A 22,225-nucleotide genomic window follows, 5' to 3' on the forward strand; every position below is an offset into this window, starting at 1 on the left:
TCTTGGGTGGCTTAATCTTCATCAATCAATCAATCATCTCCTTGATTAAGTGGGAGCATTGATACTCGTTTAATTAGCAGCACTGCTATGGGTGCAGTATTGCTAACTATTATTCACAGATTGGAGCAGTAAACAGTTTATTACCCAGACATGTTTTGTTTTTAGTTTAGTCATTTATAATGATCAACCACACATCAGAAAATGTGAAAATGATGACGTTTAAGTCTGTGCTGGATTTGGGACTTGATAACGGTCCACGACGGACCGAAACGTCGTCGTTTCCTCATTTTGTGATGTGTGGTTTGGTCATCGATTGATTGATGATTGATGAAGATTAAGCCACCCAAGAGGTGGCACGGGCATGAATAGCCCGTAAGTGGTGGCCCTTTTGAGTCATTACCAGTATCAAAGAGCTGATACTGGAGATCTGTGGAGGCGCGACTGCACCCTGCGTGACGGGAGATGTCTCCCGGACCAAGTGGTGACCAGATGGTGTTTGGTCATCATGTCTTCAGCCGCGTTATTGTGACTCATCGTCCGCTTAGTCATTTATCATGCACACCATCATACCCATTCCGTGGGCGGTGGTGGGTATGATGAGAGTTACAAAGGCACATCATGGGTTCAGGAACTCGGCCCCCCACAGTTCATTTAGCTAAACAGGTAACACTTCTGAAGCTAGTGTTGTATAGGAACAATTTCACTTTGTGATAATCGATAGGGAAGATTTCCTGAGACCTGGAACTTTAAGAACTAGAAGTCATAGATTTAAACTAGCTAAACACAGATGCCGAAGAAATATAAGAAAATTCACTTTTGCAAACAGAGTGGTAGACAGTTGGAACAAGTTAGGTGAGAAGGTGGTGGAGGCCAAGACCGCCAGTAGTTTCAACACGATATATGACAAAGAGTGCTGGGAAGACGGGACACCACGAGCGTAGCTCTCATCCTGTAACTACACTTAGGTAATTACTCATTTTGTCCGGACCCACGTGGCTATTGTTCGCATAGGATGCATTCGACGTGTGAACGGTCTCCCATGCTTTGTGATGCTCTGTTCTGGACTCGTGTGGCTATTGTGGGTGGCGGCTTGCACTCGGCGTGGTCATCGGGCAAAATTTCAAGGTCATGGAAGCGAATGCAAATCTCAAGACTATATTTAAGGTACAAGTCTAACTTGACAAAGGGCAAAAGACTAACTTCCTATTTGCACAAAATCCCACACTAGAGTCAGTTGCCTAATGGCAGTTCAGGGACCGAAAAAGTGTTTATGCAGCCCGTCCTCTAGAGTTGCCACAACGGATAGAAATTGATGTACTAAATTGCCTGAACCTAACCGAATCGACGACCTACGCATAGAAAACGGGGTTATTTGGCAGCCGCTGTGATTTATACTTTATAGTACATGATATATTGACCGTTGGGTATTTTGATGTCAAAATGCGATGCATTCTTCGAACGGACAGGATGTACGTGGGTTTAAGTGATATGTTGTCACACTTGCGATAACAATCACTACTTGGAAAACAAAAACTGTCCATCATATTTTAACATGATAGCCTGAAGAAGTTTGCCCTAAAAAAAATGTGTCTTTGTAAGTCTCTGCCTAATGCATTCCATGGTTGGAAATTTGGCATTTCTCGATACCAGAGATTTGTTACCTTTGACAGATATTGATAAAATATTTTATTTGACACACATTGTGTCCGCGGTGGTTGACGTTGATGTGCTCAACTAGTTGTGCTTGCGGGGGGTTGAGCTTTGGCTCTTTGGTCCCGCCTCTCGACTGTCAATCAACTGGTGTACAGATACTTGAGCATATTGGATAAACTTTGCTACAAAAATGTCTGGTGCTTTCTTTTGATAATTACTTGCTACAAAAAAGGAGTTACATGTAGGGTACAAAGTTGATTATTATAATTTGTGGAGTTCCTTGAGCTGCTCAGTTGGCGGGCAAGAACCCTGAATGCAGTGTGCCTTTTCCCCTCTGTATCGCCACGCTGAGGCGCTGGAAAAGGAAGTTGGTAGCTCTAGGGTCTCTAGTTGTTTTAATAAGCCTAGAACCCAGTTCCTTCAAAAAAACTGGTGGCACTCTAACCCCAGGCGTCGAGTGTCTCGGAAGCAATGGGGACTAATATATATATATATATATATATATATATATATATATATATATATATATATATATATATATATATATATATATAATATAAATAATGTGTGTGTGTGTAGCGTTATAGCTAAGCTGCAGCGGTTTGAAATATTAAATAAATATTAATAAAAGTCAAAGGTACAGTGGTGATAAATAATGTTTTTCGCCGTGACCAGACACACGTTAATCTTATTACAGAGTTTAAAAGACAATGGAGAGGTATCCCTTACGGGTTTTATATCTTAATTCTTTGCTTTTTGGTATCATGCAATTTAACATACATGATACGAACACAACAGGATTTAGGTAAAATCTTCACTGTACAATGTCCGGCAACCAGGAGGCCTGGTCGACGACCGGGCCGCGGGGACGCTAAGCCCCGGAAGCACCTCAAGTTTAGGTTTAGGTTTAGGTTACATAAATGTAAATATTAAATTCAATTTAACGCCTTTTGTGAGGACAACTGCGACAGTACTTCGTTATCGTTCAAGTATAATTTGTAGCGGAGGAAAATCCTAGTGATGCATGGCAGTTTTTCCCCGCCACAGATCTCTGAGGTCATCTTTGGCCTTCTCCTGTGACGCCATTCTTGGTTCAGGTATGACCAACAAAATTTAATCGCTACTTGGTCTTTCATGAATGCTGTGTTCCTATTGTCCTGTTTAAGCTAAAATTCCGTTTCCTTTAAAAAATACTTTTATTTTGTCTACACCAGTCTATTGGGACTATAAATTTCTGCTGTCACTTGTATGTTAATGCAGATTGATTGATTCTCTCGCAATCAATTGAGGAAGTGTTGGGTAGAATGGCAGTGACAAGTTTAGCAAGGTGTGATCTTGACGTCCGTTACCCAAGCTCACCTCTTGAACTGTGCTCGTCTAGTTGTGGGGGTTGAGCTCTTGCTCTCTGGTCCCGCCTCTCAACTGACAATCAACAGATTGTCAGATTCCTGAGCCTACTGGGCTCTATCATATCTACATTTGAAACTGTGTATGGAGTTAGCCTCCACCTCATCACTGCCTAATGCATTCCATCTGTTAACTACTCTGACACTGAAAAAAGTTCTTTCTAATGTCCGTGTTGACTCATTTGAGTACTCGGTTTCCACCTGTGTCCCCTTGTTCGTGTACCTCCCGTGCTGTGTGCAATTGGTAGTTATGAGAGCACTCACTAGCAGCAAATCCTTCAAGGAAAAAGCTACCCTTAAGTCTGTCATACTAATATTTTCTGCATCTCTTACGAAATTACTTATAACGATTGACGGGCTTTTAAAACAGTCGAAAGATTGGCAGATGCAATTAAATGCTGACGTCCGTAGGAGTTACTCCGAGCCTAGGTAATGAGTATAGAGTTTCCAGTATCAGATTATCAATGGTAAAATTGCCAACTCTGAGTGTGAACAGATCTGAAAGTCACGACTAGCAAGGGATATTAAATCAAAAAAACGATTTTTAAGTGCGCGAAATGAGGTAAATAGGATACAACTACCTACCTATAACTGTTCCCGGAACCGTCAACAGGTAGTTGACGTTTAGCGGAAACAATGGGCCCCTATTATTAGTTTGCTCTATTATTCCTTGTTTCCTCTATATTATTACGATTTATGCTGTTAGGAACTTTTATTAACATTGCAAGAGACGTGTATTCATCTAGTTGTGTTTGCGGGTTGAGCTTTGCTCTTTTGGCCCGCCTCTCAACTGTCAATCAACTGTGTACTATTTTTTTCTCTCCACACACCACACACCCCAGGAAGCAGCCCGTGACAGCTGATTAACTCCCAGGTACCTATTTACTGCTAGGTAACAGGGGGCATTCAGGGTGAAAGAAACTTTGCCCATTTGTTTCTGCCTGGTGCGGGAATCGAACCCACGCCACAGAATTACGAGTCCTGCACGCTATCCACCAGGCTACCAGGCTCCTGAAGGAATTCAGCACGTGTGTTGCTGAAGGAATGTATGGCTTGTGGTAGATACTCATGATATCCTCTAGATCACGAGAGGATAGCCTCATACCGCATCCAAAGCGTGTAAGCACAGGCTACTGATACACATGGCTTGTATGACTAAGCATCCTGCGAGAGTGGGATTTCTTAGTATTTCTTGACGCACACAAAAGCGTCAAGAGCTAACTATGTAACTACTCCTGGACTATATCCTTTCATTTACTCAAGGGAAGCTGCATACATGCAGATGTACATAATTAAGATAATAACATACATATGTATGCTAGTACAGGAACGTGTAGCCAATGCGAGATGTACTTAGTACAGGAACAGTCCCTCCCCCCACCTAAGGTCGAATTACTGACCCTCCCCAAGATACAACCTCACACACTGACTAACTCCAGGGGTACTTATTTACTGCTAAGGTGAACAGAGGCATAGTATGATGGGAAACGAGCCCAGCCATTTCTGTCTCGCCCGGGATTTGAACCCGGAATTCCCAATTACGAGTAGAGAACCAACCCGACTGGGACCCTTGCATGTTAATACAGGAAGGTGTATTAACGTGCAAGTTTTTTTAGTGCAGGAATGTGTTGGACTTCAAACGTTCCGTTAGTAAACAAGGAGAAAAGTCAAGGCCTATAACCAATTGATAAAGATTAAGCCACCCAAGAGGTGGCACGGGCATGAATAGCCCGTAATCCTATAACCAAAATTAATTATTTTCTTTTCAAAGTTACATATACATTAATTTTGCTCTCACCATCTTAGTGGGAGCTAGACAGCTGTTGTGGGTTGCGTCCTGGGGATGGCCAGTGCAATAGAGAAAATAGATTGGAAGGCATTACATTAGGCACCTTGCGGTTGGGTTGGCACCAGAGGTGGCACCCTCACAAACTTTATATATATATATATATATATATATATATATATATATATATATATATATATATATATATATATTTCTCTCTCTCTCTCTCTCTCTCTCTCTCTCTCTCTCTCTCTCTCTCTCTCTCTCTCTCTCTCTCTCTCTCTCTCTCTCTCTCTCTGTGTGTGTGTGTGTGTCTGTGTGTGTCTGTGTGGTGTGTGTGTGTGTTGACAAGGTGGATGGGGAATTGCCAAAAACACATCCTGAGCTATAAAGATAACCTTATTTTGAGCCTTGCCATTTTTAAGCCTATAGTCATTTATGCTAAAAAGAATATTGATAAAGTTCGGTAATTAGAACACGTGGTTCTTGAAATGTGTGAGCAAGTTGCCGTGTCATTCTTCCTCCCACCGTCAAGGACACCAGTAATATGTCTGGCAGATATTCTCATCCACTTGGCACTTGATATGTAGGCTACCTCCCCCACCCACCTCCCACGCTCACCTCTATATCAGATTGTCTGCCCGTTCTCCGTCACCAGACTAGTTTCCCCCATTGACAAACTTAGGAAAATATGTCCGCGTGCAGCTGTAAGTTTCCCCAAGCCAGATTTCTTACGCCTGTGAAAAAACTAGCGCAGTATACATTTACGTCAGAGCCCAGGGCCCGGGCCACACACACACACACACACACACCCCCCAGTCCCGCCAACACGCCGCCACACGGACTCCACATTCCCTCTGGTACTATCACCCCTCTGCCACCACCCTCAACCCCCTTCCCTACACCCACTCTCACCACCACCATCCCCACCCTCAACCTGGGCGCCGGTGGCTGTGTGGATAGCACGCTGGATATGTAATCCTGTGGTTCGGGTTCGATTCCCGGCGCCGACGAGAAACAATGGGGCAGAGTTTCTTGCACCCTGAAGCTCCTATTATCTAGCAGTAAATAGGTACCTGGGAGTTAGATAGCTGTTACGGGCTGCTTCCTGGTGTGTGTGTGGGTGTGTGAAATTTTTTTTAGTAGTTAGTAGCAGTTGATTGTTTGACAGTTGAGAGGCGGGCCGAAAGAGCAGAGCTCAACCCCCAACTCTTCTCGCACAACACAATCTCGACACAGTAGCTAACACAAGACAAGCAAATATTAAAACATCACACATCTTAATTGCTCTATCGTGATGCCCCTCAACGCGTAGTGTATTAGGATGACAGTACAGAAAGCACAAGACCTGCCGACATACAGCTACGAGGATATACGTATGAATGGGATTTTCCGTGAATAAGACATTGGGAGAACTTTGTAGGAATGGCCCCCACATAAGGCATACTGAACTAGCCAGAATTGATGGCACGCAATACACTAATTAGTGCATTTATGCTCTATCTACTATACCCGAGTTTTAATAGATGGTTTATTATGCACCCCCATCTCCATACTAGCCTTGAGAGCGGTGGTGGATAGGTTACATGACGTGGCACTTTAATGTAGAGCCCCTTCTCGCCAGCGTTCACAACGTCAAGAAAATGTCGTACTAAAGTGCCCTTATCCTAACCTACCAGAGGACCTACCAACAGAAAACGGCACATTGTCAATATCGCGAGCCGCTGCTATTTTCTACAGCCCATTCTCCCGTTTAGGTAGTACTTATTGTGACGTTGAGCTCCACCGTACATATATAGACGTACAAGGCAATTAGAAAGTAGAAATTGGTACTGAATTTGGGCAAACCAGAAAAAACTTTTATATTGCAATGAAGCTTAACCTAACCTTCCTAGGCCTAATACATGCTATCTAAGACCTAATATAGTACATATATGTGCTATACTAGGCCTAGGAATATTTAAGTTTTGTTTTTAACTTTTATATTTTCGGACTATAAAGTGAATAGTACCAAATTCTACTATCTAATTGCCCATTACATCTATGCATGTACCATGGTCCGGGTATCGAACCCCCAGTATTTTTATATTGCTGAGCAAATTACAGCGTTGATGAATAAGTTACGCAAAAGTGAGCACTCATGCACAATGTAGAGTTTACCGGTGTGGTATAGTTTATTATTAGCTACCACCACTTGGCAGAAGGCTCACGTAGACACACATTGGCCATGGACTCCTTTTGTTTTTTTCACGTGAATCCGTGAGAAAAGTCTTCTAGGCCTTGTCAGCAGGTTTAGCGCTCTCATTTTCCGTGGCTTATCTTAGGCATTATCATACTAGTTCTCCCTGAACATCGCCCACCAGTCGGTTTACAACCAGGTCTCCAATTACTGCTGGATGAACAGGGGCGAACAGAGGATTGGTGCGTAATTGCAACCCGTTCTCGCACTTTCGTATAGTCAATATTGACTTATTAAATACGTGCATATGTGACATACTAAACATACTAGTTTATCTTGAAAAGCTTCATAGAAAACACCGACCTTACCTAATCTTGTTAGTATGTTAAGATAAGCATCTTATTGCTTCGTAATTACAATTATTACAGGTATAGGTATAGGTTAAGTAATAATTGTAATTACGAAGCAATAATATGCCTATCTTAACATACTAAGAAGGTTAGGTAAGGTCGGTGTTTTCTATGAAGCTTTTCAAGGTAAACTAGTATGTCACATATGCACGTATTTAATAAGTCAATATTGACTAAGAAAGTGCGAGAACGGGTTGGTAATTGACCCTCCTTGCCTGGGGCTCAAACCCAGTTGAAATTCCTCACGAGGCTTTTGCATTACCTTTTTTTTTATTTTACCAGTGCAGATTGTCAGCAAAACTATTCGCACACCTTGCATGGAATGTAGAATTTTAATGAAAGACATTACTTCATCACAAATGGTAAAGAAATGTGCATTTCATGCAAAATGTTTTACCATAAATTTTAGGCAAGTATCCCAAGTTAGCGTACTTGAAATTGAAATTGATTAGTCAACGTTTTGTGACCTTTCCATTGCCGCCTTCTGGATGGGCGTGGGATGCATGGTAGGCAAATTAAAACTACTGTATATATCAGTAGCTGACGGCAAATATTCCGTTGTCGGGGACAGGAAGTCCGCACTTAGGCTTGTCAAGGTCCCACTTAAGGAAATTCCCAACCTTCCTCAGGCTACAACCCACAACAACAATTGCCCAACTCCGGGTGCCTATTTTAATGTTAGGTGGAAGGAAACTGGGGTCGGGGTCCAGTAACCTTTCTGCCATTGACCCATACCCTGGATATGATTTTTTTTTTTTTGTAAAAGAAATGAACCAAATAAAACAGTTACTCGTTACGTTAAGGGGGCTGTTAGGATCACAGGGTTAGTTCGATAAACGGTGAATAGACTGTTGATGTATTGTTAAGAAACGGTAACTAACTCACCAGTACAGTAAGTTACTTAGCTAAACCAATTTTGGTTTTCAGTTTGAGTCTATCATTACCTCTAACCTCTTCAACTAATGTTTACAGGATGGATATTGGGCACATAATAAATGAACTAAACTAAAACAAAAAAGCATAGTAGGGCGAGCTTGCTACCGCTGCTGTTACAGTACATCTTGTTCATGTTTAGTATTGCTTTCCATTCTTGGGGTACTGGAAGTCTTTTGGGTTCATGGAGGCTTCATAGTCTGTCCACGCGGGCGGTCAATCAGTGCTGGTTTTAACCTGAGTCTAGGGAGATTTCTTAGTCTGTCCGCGTGGTCACCCACTCAGTGCTGGTTTTAACCTGAGTGACGGCACCATCACCCATTGCGTCATCCCATTACATATAATGCCGTCCCCCCCCCCCCCCCCAACCATTCAGGATGGGGAAGTGGGAGAGAGTTTGACACAATGAGCTCGGGAACCAAACAGGTGTTTATCTAAGCTGGTCTATGATTATACAAAGTCCAGTTTCATCAGCAACTAGTGTGGGCTCACTACAGCAGTGAGGTGTTCACTAGGTAATCAATTTATGCTATAATAGCTTGAATTAGTGTATAATTAGTATTGCATAATGATATAGTGGTTAAGAAGTGCGGCCAGTAAGATTTGTATTTTGCAAGCGGTGCAAGTTACGGACTGTAATCTTGTGTGTTGTTGACAATAAGGTAAGGTAATTAAAAAAAAGAGTCGAAAACGCTCAACCAGTATGAGTATTTAGTCTACTAGATGGAGTACCCGGTGATGCCCGGGTCTTCCCCAAAAGGTTGAGTGTCCCCAGAAAGCAAATTTGCCATAAAACATAAAGAATCAATGATAAAACTCTTTAGACTCGGCCCAAACATTTTTATATCAACTGACGTCATGAAAGGGGTCAATGGGAGGGCTGACCCCGTCCCTCCTATATCAGCCCCCCCCCCCCCAAAAAAAAAGTCACTCACAAAGTTTAATTAGACTAGCCACAACCCTCTGGCCACCAATCACGGGCAGACATACTATTTTTATAGATACAGCAACCCATTCCCCCCAAAATTTAGAGTATTTAAAAGCAACTATTTGGTCAAATGTTCAAAAATGAACTGTTGCCGCCGACAATGTTCATCTTTTGTACTATAAATTTTGTAGAGGGTACGAGAAATTCAGAAACCAAACTTAAACTTACCTAGATTTGTATAACATATGTACTAATTTAGGCCTAAGATAACGTATATTAGGGCTGCTTATGTTCGGCTTATAACGGGTTGATGATGATCGTAAGATATATCTAATATCCACGAGATAATTATCTTTAACTTTGAAAACCAAATACATTAAATTACAAGGCTTTATTGATGAAGGATTTTAGAGTAACTTGAGAGTAGTTTTGACGACAGTTTACACGTGATCAGATCTACATCAGTAGGCTGCGTAAACAGAGAGGTGCAGCCTAGCAGTGGTTGCCCCTCACTACTCCTATTTTCTCGGGTTTCCCCCAACAGACAAATTACGGGGTACTAAAATGCGCGAACCTAACACTAACCGACCTTACCTAACAACCCATGCAAAGAAAATGTCATTGTTCCATAGCCGCTATGATTTATAGTACCACGTTATATGTCCGTTTTTGGATTTTGACCTCGATATGTATTATTTGAGAGGACGAGTCACCTACCTAAACTAACCAACCAACGCATAGAAAGCGAGGATGATTGCGAGAGCTACTTTTCATAGAACCACCTATTCTGTGCGTTGGTGACCGTAGTATACAAAATGTGGTGTATTAATTGAACAGGTGTATTAATTGACAGGTTGAACACCTAGGAGTATGTTCACTTTAGTGACCCATAGATATATGGTTCCTGCATAGGAGAATGTTTATAGATAGCATAGCAAGTGTAAACAAGTGTAGATTGAAGTTTTGTCTTGTTACATTTTAGTAAATCGAAACTGGCTAAAGATAAGCAAGGATTCAACATAATTTATATATCTGCTATACCAGGAAAGATGGCTCAGAAGATCAGTGGTGGGGAGACTTCAGGATAGATTTGAACTCATGTGAGTTCACGCAAGGAACATTTTAAGATGCGTGGCAAATTTTTCCTGGAATGTAATCTTTCCACGGCCACACCACAGGATGTGACTAGAGCCCGCTGCATGTTAAGCAGATAAAAAATAACTATATATATAAAACGCGTTCACCACAAATGTAAATAGCTTGACCTAATAGAACACTAAGACTTCAGTTCCTGAACCCATCATGTAACACCTTTCCACCGCTGCCACAGAATAGACGACGTCTATTATAAATTATACTAACCTCAGAGTTAAGCAAACTGACAATTTACGTCACATGGGGGAGCTTGTCAATCCTTAGCTTAGAAAACTATTACCTAATTTACATAGTTATTTATATATACAAGCAGTAGGTTTGTGACGTACATAACATTGTTGTTCTTACATTCCTGCAAAGCCACAAACACGCATAGCGTTTCCGGCAGTAAGGAATGATTAAGTAAGGAAATACTTTATATGAGAGAGCCGGTCGGCCGAGCGGACAGCACACTGGACTTGTGATCCTGTGGTCCCGGGTTCGATCCCGGGCGCCGGAGAGAAACAATGGGTAGAGTTTCTTTCACCCTATGCCCCTGTTACCTAGCAGTAAAATAGGTACCTGGGTGTTAGTCAGCTGTCACGGGCTGCTTCCTAAGGGTGGAGGCCTGGTCGAGGACCGGGCCGCGGGGACACTAAAGCCCCGAAATCATCTCAAGATAACCTCAAGATGATAGCATTAGATGCAACAAAGACCAAGGGCTCAGACAAGATTTCAATTTGGGGGGTTGAAAAGGAGCTGAAGTTCTGTGTAAGCAACTTGAAAATATCGATATAAAGAAGTCAGGGGGAAATGGAAGGTGTTAGTCAGCCAATATCAAAATTTCAGGTCTAAGGTAGAGAAGCAGTGGTCAGTACACTCAGCTTACACCCAATTGATCCTGGTTCAAGTTCAAGTACGTTTATTGAGACAATAAAATACATCTCAAAGGGATAGAGTAGCTTAGGCTATTTCTACCCCTCTTGATCCTGGTTTCAATTCCTGGGTATGATGAGATAATTTGTGTCCTTATACTTGATCGGTACGTAGAATAGACTTGTACCTTAAACATGGTATGAGCATTGCCTTCGTCTCTATGGCCACGCCGAATACAAGCCACCACCAACAATAGCCACACGAGTCCAGACGAGCGCATCACAAGGCAAGGGAGACAGGAACATATCGAATGGATCCTATGCCATCAGTAGCTACGTGGGTTTTAAATAGTATCACAAGGCAAGTGAAATTGTTCAAATACAGTACATGTCGGGGTAAATCAACTGTTTACTGCTTCACTCAGTGAATACGACACTGTTCTATCATACATAGCAATATTGTTAATTAAACGGGTAATGATATGTATCAATGCTCTCGCTGATAATTAAGATGCGGAATCAAGGGGGATGCGTTTCTTCCCTACTTTATTCAATACTTTACTGACTTTTCCCACCCCCTGGCAAACGCTGCATCCCATCCCATTCATTCTCTCTCTCTCTGTCTCTCTCTCTCTCTCTCTCTCTCTCTCTCTCTCTCTCTCTCTCTCTCTCTCTCTCTCTCTCTCTCTCTCTCGTGTTTTTCTCGTTTTTTCTCTTCTCTTTTTTATTTCTCTCTCCTTCTCCCTCCCTCTCACTATACAGTTCAAGAGGCTTTCTTCCTATTATTTTGGGTAAAGCTACATGTGGCCCATAGCTGTCCGACCCCAACTTCTCACCCAATTATAAGTCTGCTGCCCATGCAATATGGAGAATGCATTGGGAGGCAGCACATGATCTCTTTATCACCCCACCTGACCTTATAGTTAGAAAGTTGCAGTTTATGATACTAATTGTTGAAAGACTGCCAATTTTTTTGTTGTGAACTTTTGTGGCTGTACTTCACAAAATCTCTATTATTGTTGCCTATTTTAAATGGTGTGTTGGTCTTTGTTTTGTTTTGATTTTAATACTGCATGTCAACAATGCAAAAAAAAACTTTTGTCATTGGTTACAAGTTTAAGGCTATTTCTACCCCCTCTTGGTCCTGGTTTCAATTTCCAGGTATGATAATTGGTATTTATACAGGCTCAATAAAAATGAATGATTTTTTTCAACGTTTTAATGATTCAGTTTGTATCATACATACTGCTGCTATTCAAGTCAATGTAATTATTCTCGTGTTTTAATCAAGACGCATCTTGAAAATTAAATCCAAGATGTACTGTCATTCATTTAATATAAGACTCGATATAAACATAATTTAAAGTCTCGTAAAATTGTTTGATAATGCTATAAGGATAAGTAAATCCACTAATTTATTATCACGCGATATTCGTTTTGTATTTGGATTTGGGCCTGATTGGTCAGGCACTTATCTTGAATGTTTATCTGGCGTTTCACCAACAATACCTTTGTGGGACCTTGAAGAGTTGAAAGAGCATCTGCCGCTACATTAGTCAGATACATCGTATGTGGTGGTTGATGGATATAGAGTGAAGCGGTTGTCACTTGTTTCTACTGGGAAACAATGTTTAAAGAATGAGGACAACCCCCCAAGAATGTGTCAGAAAGAATGGAGGCTGCCCTCATTCTTTCTGTCTACAGTATTCTTGTTTCCCAAATACATACAAGTGGCTTAATTTCCATAAAAATACATTTCCGAAACAGACTAAATTTCAGGCTCGCTGACACCATTCATAGTATTTTTTTATGGAATTTGCTTGCCATATAAGCTTAGAATACCTTGCACAGATGGCTGTGATCTACAAATATATATTACTGTATTATTTATGTAGCTCAGATTTGCATTGCAGTTGAGATAATACGTGTTTAGCTGCAGCTTTTATGAACAATATTAAATTCATTAAGTTTTCCATAATTTTACAAAATACATAATCAAGAGATGGTTAAATAAATCTTGAACATTTTGTATTGACTGATATTAACATTTAGCCTTCTCATCCTAGCAATTTTGATAAAAATGGTTTGGTAAGGTTGTGGAGTATTTTGGATATATGCCAAAACCATGATGGGTACAAGTTTTCCCAGTCTAGGTCTTCAGTAACCTTTCTCTTTGTCAATACTGCACTGTATGTCTCTTGCTTTATTCCATGTTTTTATTACTGTTAACTCATTTTTTTTATTTTGTTTGACTTGTTAATATTTTTTTTAGTCAAGTTTTGGAGAAAATTTCACTTAACTGAGGTGCGTAAAAGTAAACCTTTTTTTTTAATTTCTGAGCTTAAATAAAGTTGATTATTTACCTAAATTTATAGAGGTAAATATAAATTATTAATATTTACTTCTATTAATTAATCACGGGAGACATCTCCCGTCACGCAGGGTGCAGTCGCGCCTCCACAGATCTCCAGTATCAGCTCTTGATACTGGTAATGGCTCCAAAGGGTCACCACTTACGGGCTATTCATGCCCGTGTCACCTTTTGGGTGCTTAATCTTCATCAATCAATCAATTCTATTAATCCTCTATAGATTTAGCCTCGATGAATACATGAAGTTGGCGGCTAGTCAAAAGCCGCCGTCCCCACACATCCTTAACTAAGGCGTCTTATTTTATTTTCAGACATTAAATATCCGTCGTAATGGGTGGAAGGAAACGGAATCAAGAAACTAAAAAACCTGGCAATTCAAGTGGTAATTCTGGGGGAAGAAACCCCAGAAAGCAGCAAATTCAGGAGGATAGAGAAGGCGGGTCGCGCATTCGCCTTCGTTCAGGCAAAATGGTTCCTCACGTATCAGATGAGGATGACGATGATGCGTATGAGCTGACAGATATCGCTGGACACAACTTAATTAAGCATAAGAAGGTAAACACTTTCGTTTCAGTATATATATATGCACTAGTATATCAGTTTCGGGTCGGGAGAACCTTTAATCTGTCAGCCAACTGTAATTGCCAAAGGGAAGAAATGACTCTACAAATACGCTTCTTCGGTATAGCCAATTCATGCCTTTAACTGATCCTCGGACAGCTATCTGGTTCTCAATCCTTCCTCTTCCAAAACAGTAGAGAATTTGGTTCGTTTTGGTAGTGTATTTGTACAGGTGTTGTGGGGGGGGGGGGAGGGGTGCACACCCGTGTTTCACCTAGTTGTGCTTGCGGGTGCTGAGCTCTGCTCTTTCGGTCCGCCTCTCAACTGTCATCACTCAACTGATTTCTCTCTCTCTCTCTCTCTCTCTCTCTCTCTCTCTCTCTCTCTCTCTCTCTCTCTCTCTCTCTCTCTCTCTCTCTCTGTCTCTCTGTCTCTCTGTCTCTCTGTCTCTCTCTCTCTCTCTCTCTCTCTCTCTCTCTGTCTCTCTGTCTCTCTCTCTCTCTCTCTCTCTCTCTCTCTCTCTCTCTCTCTCTCTCTCTCTCTCTCTCTCTCTCTCTCTCTCTCTCTCTCTCTCTCTCTCTGTCTCTGTCTCTGTCTCTCTCTCTCTCTGTCTCTCTCTCTCTCTCTCTCTCTCTCTCTCTCTCTCTCTCTCTCTCTCTCTCTCTCTCTCTCTCTCTCTCTCTCTCTCTCTCTCTCTCTCTCTCTCTCTCTCTCTTTTCTCTCTCTCTCTCTTTTCTCTCTCTCTCTTCTCTCTCTTTTCTCTCTCTCTCTTTTCTCTCTCTCTTCGCTCTCTTCACTCTCTTCGCTCTCTTCTCTCTTCTCTCTCTTCTCTTCTCTCTCTTCTCTCTCTTCTCTCTCTTCTCTCTCTTCTCTCCCTTCTCTCCCTCTCTCTTCTCTCCCTCTCTCTTCTCTCCCTCTCTCTCACTCTTCTCTCTCACCTTGGGCCTGATAGCGGAGTGGGCAGCGCTCTTGATTCGTAATCCTAGGATCCGGGTTCGATCCCGGACGAAAGAGGCGGGCCCAAAGAGCAGAGCTCAACCCCCGCAAGCACAACTAAGCGAGTACAACTAAGTGAATACAGAGGAAGCAGCCCGTAATAGCTGTCTAACTCTCAGGTACCTATTTACTGTTAGGTAACAGCAGTTACCTGCTGTTCAGTTCAATCCAGTTCAATCCACCCAGTTCAATGAGGGTGAAAGAAACTGCCCATTTGTTTTCTGCCACCGCCAGGGATCGAATCCGGACCCTAGGATTACGAGTCCCAAGCACTGTCCATTCAGCCACAGGCCCCTTGGGCATGCACTAGCACATCTTGGTGTATTCTCCTGCTTGATTCTCGTACCCATGAAAATAGCCTGGTGGGTCACCCCCACGTGTTGTGTGTTTACACATGGATTCTTGTACTTGGCTTGCCTCCACCATTTTCTCCACTTAATTGCACCTCCTTGGCTCAGTTGGGTGTTCAGCTTCCAGTTTTATGTATCTACGGCCATATCCATCACTCATTCACTCCACACTCACTCCCCCCCCACACACACACACTCACACTCACTCACTCCCCCCCACACACACACTCACTCACTCCCCCCCCACACATACACTCACTCACTCCCCCCCACACATACACACACGCTCACTCCCCCCCACACACACACTCACTCCCCCCCACACCACACACACACACACACACTCACTCCCCCCCCCACACACACTCACTCCCCCCCCCCACACACACTCACTCCCCCCCCCCACACACACTCACTCCCCCCCCCCACACAATCACTCCCCCCCACACACACTCTCCCCCAAACACACACTCTCCCCCCACACACACACTCTCCCCCCCCCCCACACACACTCACTCCCCTCCCCCCCCCCCACACACACACATGCAGTATGCAGCTCCAGCATAGAGTCCATATATCGTCAAGCATAAAACTAAATTGGAGAAGGTTCAGAGGTTTGCTACAAGACTAGTGCCCAAACTGAGGGGCATGAGCTATGAGGAGAGACTACGGGAATTAAACCTCACGTCGCTGGAAGACAGGAGAGTTAGGGGGAAATGATAACCACATACAATATTCACAAAGGAATTGATAGGAACGAATTGATGAACTCTCTCACTCACATCACATACTCATACCCCTCACCCTCACATACATCCTCCCCCTCCCCCCATACACATACCTCCCCCTTACACACACCTCTCACACCTCTCTCTCACCCTCCTCCCCCCATCCCTTCCTCTTCAGTCAACCCTCCTCCCAACCCCTCACAGCCTCTCTCACCCCTCCCAACCACCTCATCCATCCCTATCCTCCATACCCCTGTCATCCATGCGTGTAGTCCTATACTCTCCGCCTCCTGGGTGAGCTGGCCGTCTCTCATCTACACACACCTCCACAACCTGACAGCTTACACACCTGCATTCACTTAAAATTACACCTAGACTCAATTTATACAGCCTTGAAGATGCTTATGTTCACTCACACGGTCCTTGGCCACACCCCCTTCCATTACACACAACCATCTTTACTCAGACTTATTAATATGTTGTATGTGCAGGAGTGGAAGATCAGGTATATTCGCTATACAACGAGTATGATTTGAGTATATTTGTGTCAATAATGACATATATCAGCAGTTTGGGAATGTCTTTTGTGTCTCAGTTGTCATGTAAGAAACAGAATTTAAATTAAAACTGGTTTGAGTTGGCTTAACTTCAGGGGGAAAAAATGGAGGTGGGAGGGTGGTGGGACTTTACCTGCTGTTCAAGGAACAGTGGACCCTTTTTTTTTATTATATCAGATGCCTCTTATCCAGGCCATCTGATGGGTTGTAGGTCTTGTGAAGCTGACTTTGTAATTATATATGCGAGTCCATGGGGTAGATGAATTTGTGAATTATTGCAAATTGTTATATGAGGCTACCAACTTATGGCAAGAGTGAATATTTATTGAGGTGCAGACCAGTCTGGTATTACGGTTTAGTTCATGTCTGTCTTGTTTACCTTGTTTGCAGCATTAAACATCTTTGGTTTTGGTGTTTTTATATGTTGATAAGGTAAGGAAAAACACTTAGTTCTGGCATTGAATTGTAAATGTTGAAATGTGTGGCTTGCGGCAAGTCTTGGAGTGAGTTGAGCCAAAACTGTTGACTGGCAACTGAGGCATCAGCAGCCAGGGGCCTTGGGGGTCTCAGAATGTTAGATGTGAACATGGCTGCCTCCCAGTGTCTGTGAGGCAGTTGGTGGTGGTGCAACACACACTCTCCACATGGCTCGGCTCTATTGTGTGGACTGATTCTCGTTTGCAAGTGTGGGCCCGCACTCTCTGCTGGCGCACGGCTGCTACACTCTGCGAATTTCCTCATTCCCTGCTCCAATAACTCGCTCTCTCTCTCCCTCTCACGTTTTGCATTTGACCCGGTTTGTTCTCATTTTGACCACCAAACTGGGGCAGTGATTTGAAGTTCAATATTATATTTTCTTGTCGAGTGGTTTTTCTCAACACATTTCTTAAATGTTAAACATTCACCAAACACTTCTGTGTGCACCTCTATGCACTAACATTGAAGTGATTCCATGGAAGTTGGATTTTTCCTATTTAAATATTAACCCCTAACTCCTGGGGGGTAATTTTGGGGGTATTCACCATTAATATTACCTTGGCACCAGGAGGTGAAGCCATAACCATTAGTAATTTAGTCACCAAGTGAGGCACTTTTGGGGAAACTTGCCGTGTGTTCACTTCAAGAGCCAAAATGGGTCTAGTAAAAGAGAGCAAAAGGGAGGTTCAGTTGGAGAGTGGCATTAGGGACTGTGAGCCGATGATCAGCAAGGCGCTGGAGGGCCAAATCGTGTGTGCTTGTCCAGCAGAGCTTGAAATTATCGTGGAGAATCAAGAGAGCGGCGCCGCTAAGGTCTTGACCAAGAAGCCTCATCTAAAGGTAATGAGTTCCGTCGTGTGTGTGTGTGTGTGTGTGTGTGTGTGTGTGTGTGTGTGTGTGTGTGTGTGTGTGTGTGTGTGTGTGTGTGTGTGTGTGTGTGTGTGTGTGTGGCGTGGCCACTGTGGTTGGTGCGTTGACATTTATAGTGCTTATACACACACGTGCTGATTCACACATGTATTTTGCTTGCACATGTATTGTTTCACTCACACACACGTGTGGCAACTGTACTCCCCGCTCTATTCATCCATGTGTAGTGCTTACGCATGTAATAATCCATACATACATACATATACTATGTTATGCTTTCACGTGTAATAATTCATACATACATACATATACTATGTTATGCTTTTACGTGTAATAATTCATACATGTGTAATACCCGTACTTGACCAGTTCATCCTTATATAACATTAAATGAGTAGCTATATAAGAAAAAAATAGCTACATAACAGCAAAAGTGTGGTGGGAAATCCAAAAGTTGCAAATACCATAAGAAATCTCCTTACAATATATGGAAAAGAAAGAAAATAACGAGATGCTATAGACAAACTTAGATATTCTCGAGTGGCATTTTAAGTGTGTGTGTGTGATATAGTAAACAAAATTCTAAGAAAACTTAGTTAATTAAACCCCAATAACACTACGTGTATGGTCAACATTGTTTGAAAATAGATTTTGTGCAGACAAGCTCGCTCAAGGTAATTCCCCCTCTCCCCCCCCCCCCCCACTACACAAAGGTTGCAAATGTTTCTTAATGCAAATAGTGAGTGATCTTACTGTCATGTCTGGCAATCATCGTTATATTATTTACTCGAATGTTATCAGTGGTGATTTTGTTGATGTCTTGAGACCATCATCACTATCATTTTATGCATTCCTGAAGTTGATTTGTTTTGCTCGTCAAAGCCTCATCACTATAACCAATTAGCGTCACCATCATCAATACTACCACCATCACCACCATCATCATTCTAATTACCACCACCACCACCACCAGAGCCATTCTAATTACCACCATCACACTCCTACCACCAGACCACCACCACATTACATTATACTGTAATTGTTTTCATCTGTTATCGACGTTAGTATCTTGACAACTATTGATATTTTGTCAAGTGTATCGAAGATACACTTGAGCACTTGACAAAAGTGTTCAAGTGCATCACTTTGTTTAAATATTAATAAGAGCAGTACTGCACCTCAATTATTATATTGCTGGCCTTATTACTCTCATCTACTGCCAACAGCTTTCAGTTACTTTCTCCTCTTCTTCATCCTCCTCTCATCTCTGCTGCTCCCTCCCTCTGCCGCTTGATGCTGCTGCCCCTCCCTACTGTGCTCACACTCCCTGCTGTGCTCACCCTCCCTGCTGTGCTCACGCTCCCTGCTGTGCTCACGCTCCCTGCTGTGCTCACCCCCTGCTGTACTCACACCCCCTGCTGTGCTCACACCCCCTGCTGTGCTCACACCCCCTGCTGTGCTCACACCCCCTGCTGTGCTCACACCCCCTGCTGTGCTCACACCCTCTGCTGTGCTCACACTTCCTGCTGTGCTCACACCCCCTGCTGTGCTCACAACCCCTGCTGTGGCCACACCCCCTACTGTGCTCACACTCCCTGCTGTGCTCACACCCCCTGCTGTGCTCACACCCCCTGCTGTGCTCACACTCCCTGCTGTGCTCACACTCCCTGCTGTGCTCACACCCCCTGTTGTGCTCACACCCCCTGTTGTGCTCACACTCCCTGCTGTGCTCACACCCCCTGCTGTGCTCACACTCCCTGCTGTGCTCACACTCCCTGCTGTGCTCACACACCCTGCTGTGCTCACACCCCTGCTGTGCTCACACTCCCTGCTGTGCTCACACTCCCTGCTGTGCTCACACTCCCTGCTGTGCTCACACCCCCTGCTGTGCTCACACTCCCTGCTGTGCTCACACCCCCTGCTGTGCTCACACCCCCTGCTGTGCTCACACTCTCCTGCTGGGCTCACACCCCCTGCTGTGCTCACACCCCCTGCTGTGGCCACACCCCCCCTGCTGTGCTCACACTCCATGAAGTGATCACACCCCCCTGCTGTGCTCACACGCCATGAAGTGATCACACACCCCTGCTGTGCTCACACCCCCTGCTGTGCTCACACCCCCTGCTGTGCTCACGCTCCCTGCTGTGCTCACACTCCATGAAGTGATCACACCCCCCTGCTGTGCTCACACCCCCTGCTGTGGCCACACTCCCTGCTGTGCTCACACCCCCTGCTGTGGCCACACCCCCTGCTGTGGCCACACCCCCTGCTGTGGCCACACCCCCTGCTGTGCTCACGCTCCCTGCTGTGCTCACACCCCCTGCTGTGGCCACACTCCCTGCTGTGGCCACACCCCCTGCTGTGGCCACACTCCCTGCTGTGGCCACACCCCCTGCTGTGCTCACACCCCCTGCTGTGCTCACACCCCCTGCTGTACTCACACTCCTTGAAGTGCTCACACCCCCCTGCTGTGCTCACACTCCATGAAGTGCTCACACCCCCCCCCCCTGCTGTGCTCACACTCCATGAAGTGCTCACACCCCCTGCTGTGCTCACACTCCATGAAGTGCTCACACCCCCTGCTGTGCTCACACTCCATGAAGTGCTCACACCCCCTGCTGTGCTCACACTCCATGAAGTGATCACACCCCCCTGCTGTGCTCACATTCCATGAAGTGATCACACCCCCCCTGCTGTGGCCACACTCCCTGCTGTGCTCACACCCCCTGCTGTGCTCACACTCCTTGAAGTGATCACACCCCCTGCTGTGGCCACACTCCCTGCTGTGCTTACACACCCTGCTGGGCTTTCTACCATTTTCCTTACTCCTGTCGGGTCATCTTTGTCAGTTATAGTGACAAAATTATCACAATGAAACTAGTATCTTTAATAAAAAATGATTGAATACCAGGAGCATGAACCATTATTTTCAAAGACATAATTACAGCATATATTTTATATTACTGTACCTCAAAATAATGTACAAGTCAAATTCCATCCAGCGAAAAGTGTTTCAAGTAAGCACAAACATCAAACACAGTTCTCAGACAGTGATCTTTATAAACATATTAAGAGGGACAGTAGCATACCTGACGCCCATAACAGAGAGGCAGCCCACCATTATCTGAAACTGACCCCTCATTAGAAGTCTGTGAGGGTAGCTGATTAGGGGTGATTTAACTCCATTTCCCGAGACACGTTAACGTCGGTTATTGCGAAGTACTCTATTTCTCTTGAGAGATGATAGGTGTGGTGTGGTCAGTGTGGGGACGTGGGGTTCATATCTACTGTGTCAGAGTCCTCGAGTTGATAGCGATCATGGTGCTAACATGTACCAGTGTGTCCAGCTTGGAGAGCTGCAGGTTGTTTTCTAAATGGGGACCAGCTACACGATTCACTTTGAATTATTTTGTGTATTTATGTATATATAATATACTGTGTGTATATATGTATGTGTATACTGTGTGTGTGTGTATATATATATGTATGTATGTATGAACTGTATGAATGTATGTATGTATGTAAATATGCAATACAATATTTTTATCACCAGTTGTATTTTCTTAAAGAATTTGCTTTTAGGTGACCTGTTTTATAACTTGTTTTGGTAGCAGGCTATTGTCATTCCTCGTATGACTGCCATGTTTTTGTTGTTGTTGATGGAAGCCAAGCACAAGTCCAGTTAAAGTCGTTACATTATAATGCCAAATGCGTTATTATGGAGGCATGGCATGTTAAGATTGAACGAAGAGCTATGCATGTCTGGAATATCAATCAGTCTATCTGGAAATCTAGTTCTATATAATTAAATTTCTGGTGCTATGTGAACATTCCTGTACCTGGTGCTGGGTGACATTTACACAGCAGTGAATGGTTCCTTGCCCCAATACAAGGCTATAATTATGTCTTTCTATCTATTGTAACTTGATAATTTTTCACCTTTTATTTCTGATGAATTACTTAATAATCATGTTCTGAACTGGAAAGGGACAAAATTAGACCTTCCCTAGA

At 43.5% G+C, this 22,225-nt stretch overlaps 1 protein-coding gene across 6 annotated transcripts in view; it reads left to right on the forward strand.

Moving 5' to 3' along the window:
• The window catches only part of LOC123771489 (solute carrier family 41 member 1), a 55,452-nt gene that overhangs the window by 13,010 nt on the left and 20,217 nt on the right, over window positions 1–22,225 (forward strand). For 3 of the 6 annotated variants that reach the window (XM_045764048.2, XM_045764051.2, XM_045764050.2), the window contains exon 2: window positions 13,987–14,230. In XM_045764048.2, the coding sequence (XP_045620004.1) occupies window positions 14,006–14,230 (225 nt within the window). In that variant the 5' untranslated portion in view covers window positions 13,987–14,005. Of the gene's footprint in view, window positions 1–945; window positions 966–13,986; window positions 14,231–17,443; window positions 18,185–22,225 lie in introns of those variants that run through there. The other 3 variants (XM_069313695.1, XM_045764052.2, XM_045764053.2) reach the window with 3 other exon arrangements.

Source organism: Procambarus clarkii, chromosome 76, assembly GCF_040958095.1.
Source record: "Procambarus clarkii isolate CNS0578487 chromosome 76, FALCON_Pclarkii_2.0, whole genome shotgun sequence".
Taxonomy (NCBI): domain Eukaryota; kingdom Metazoa; phylum Arthropoda; class Malacostraca; order Decapoda; family Cambaridae; genus Procambarus; species Procambarus clarkii.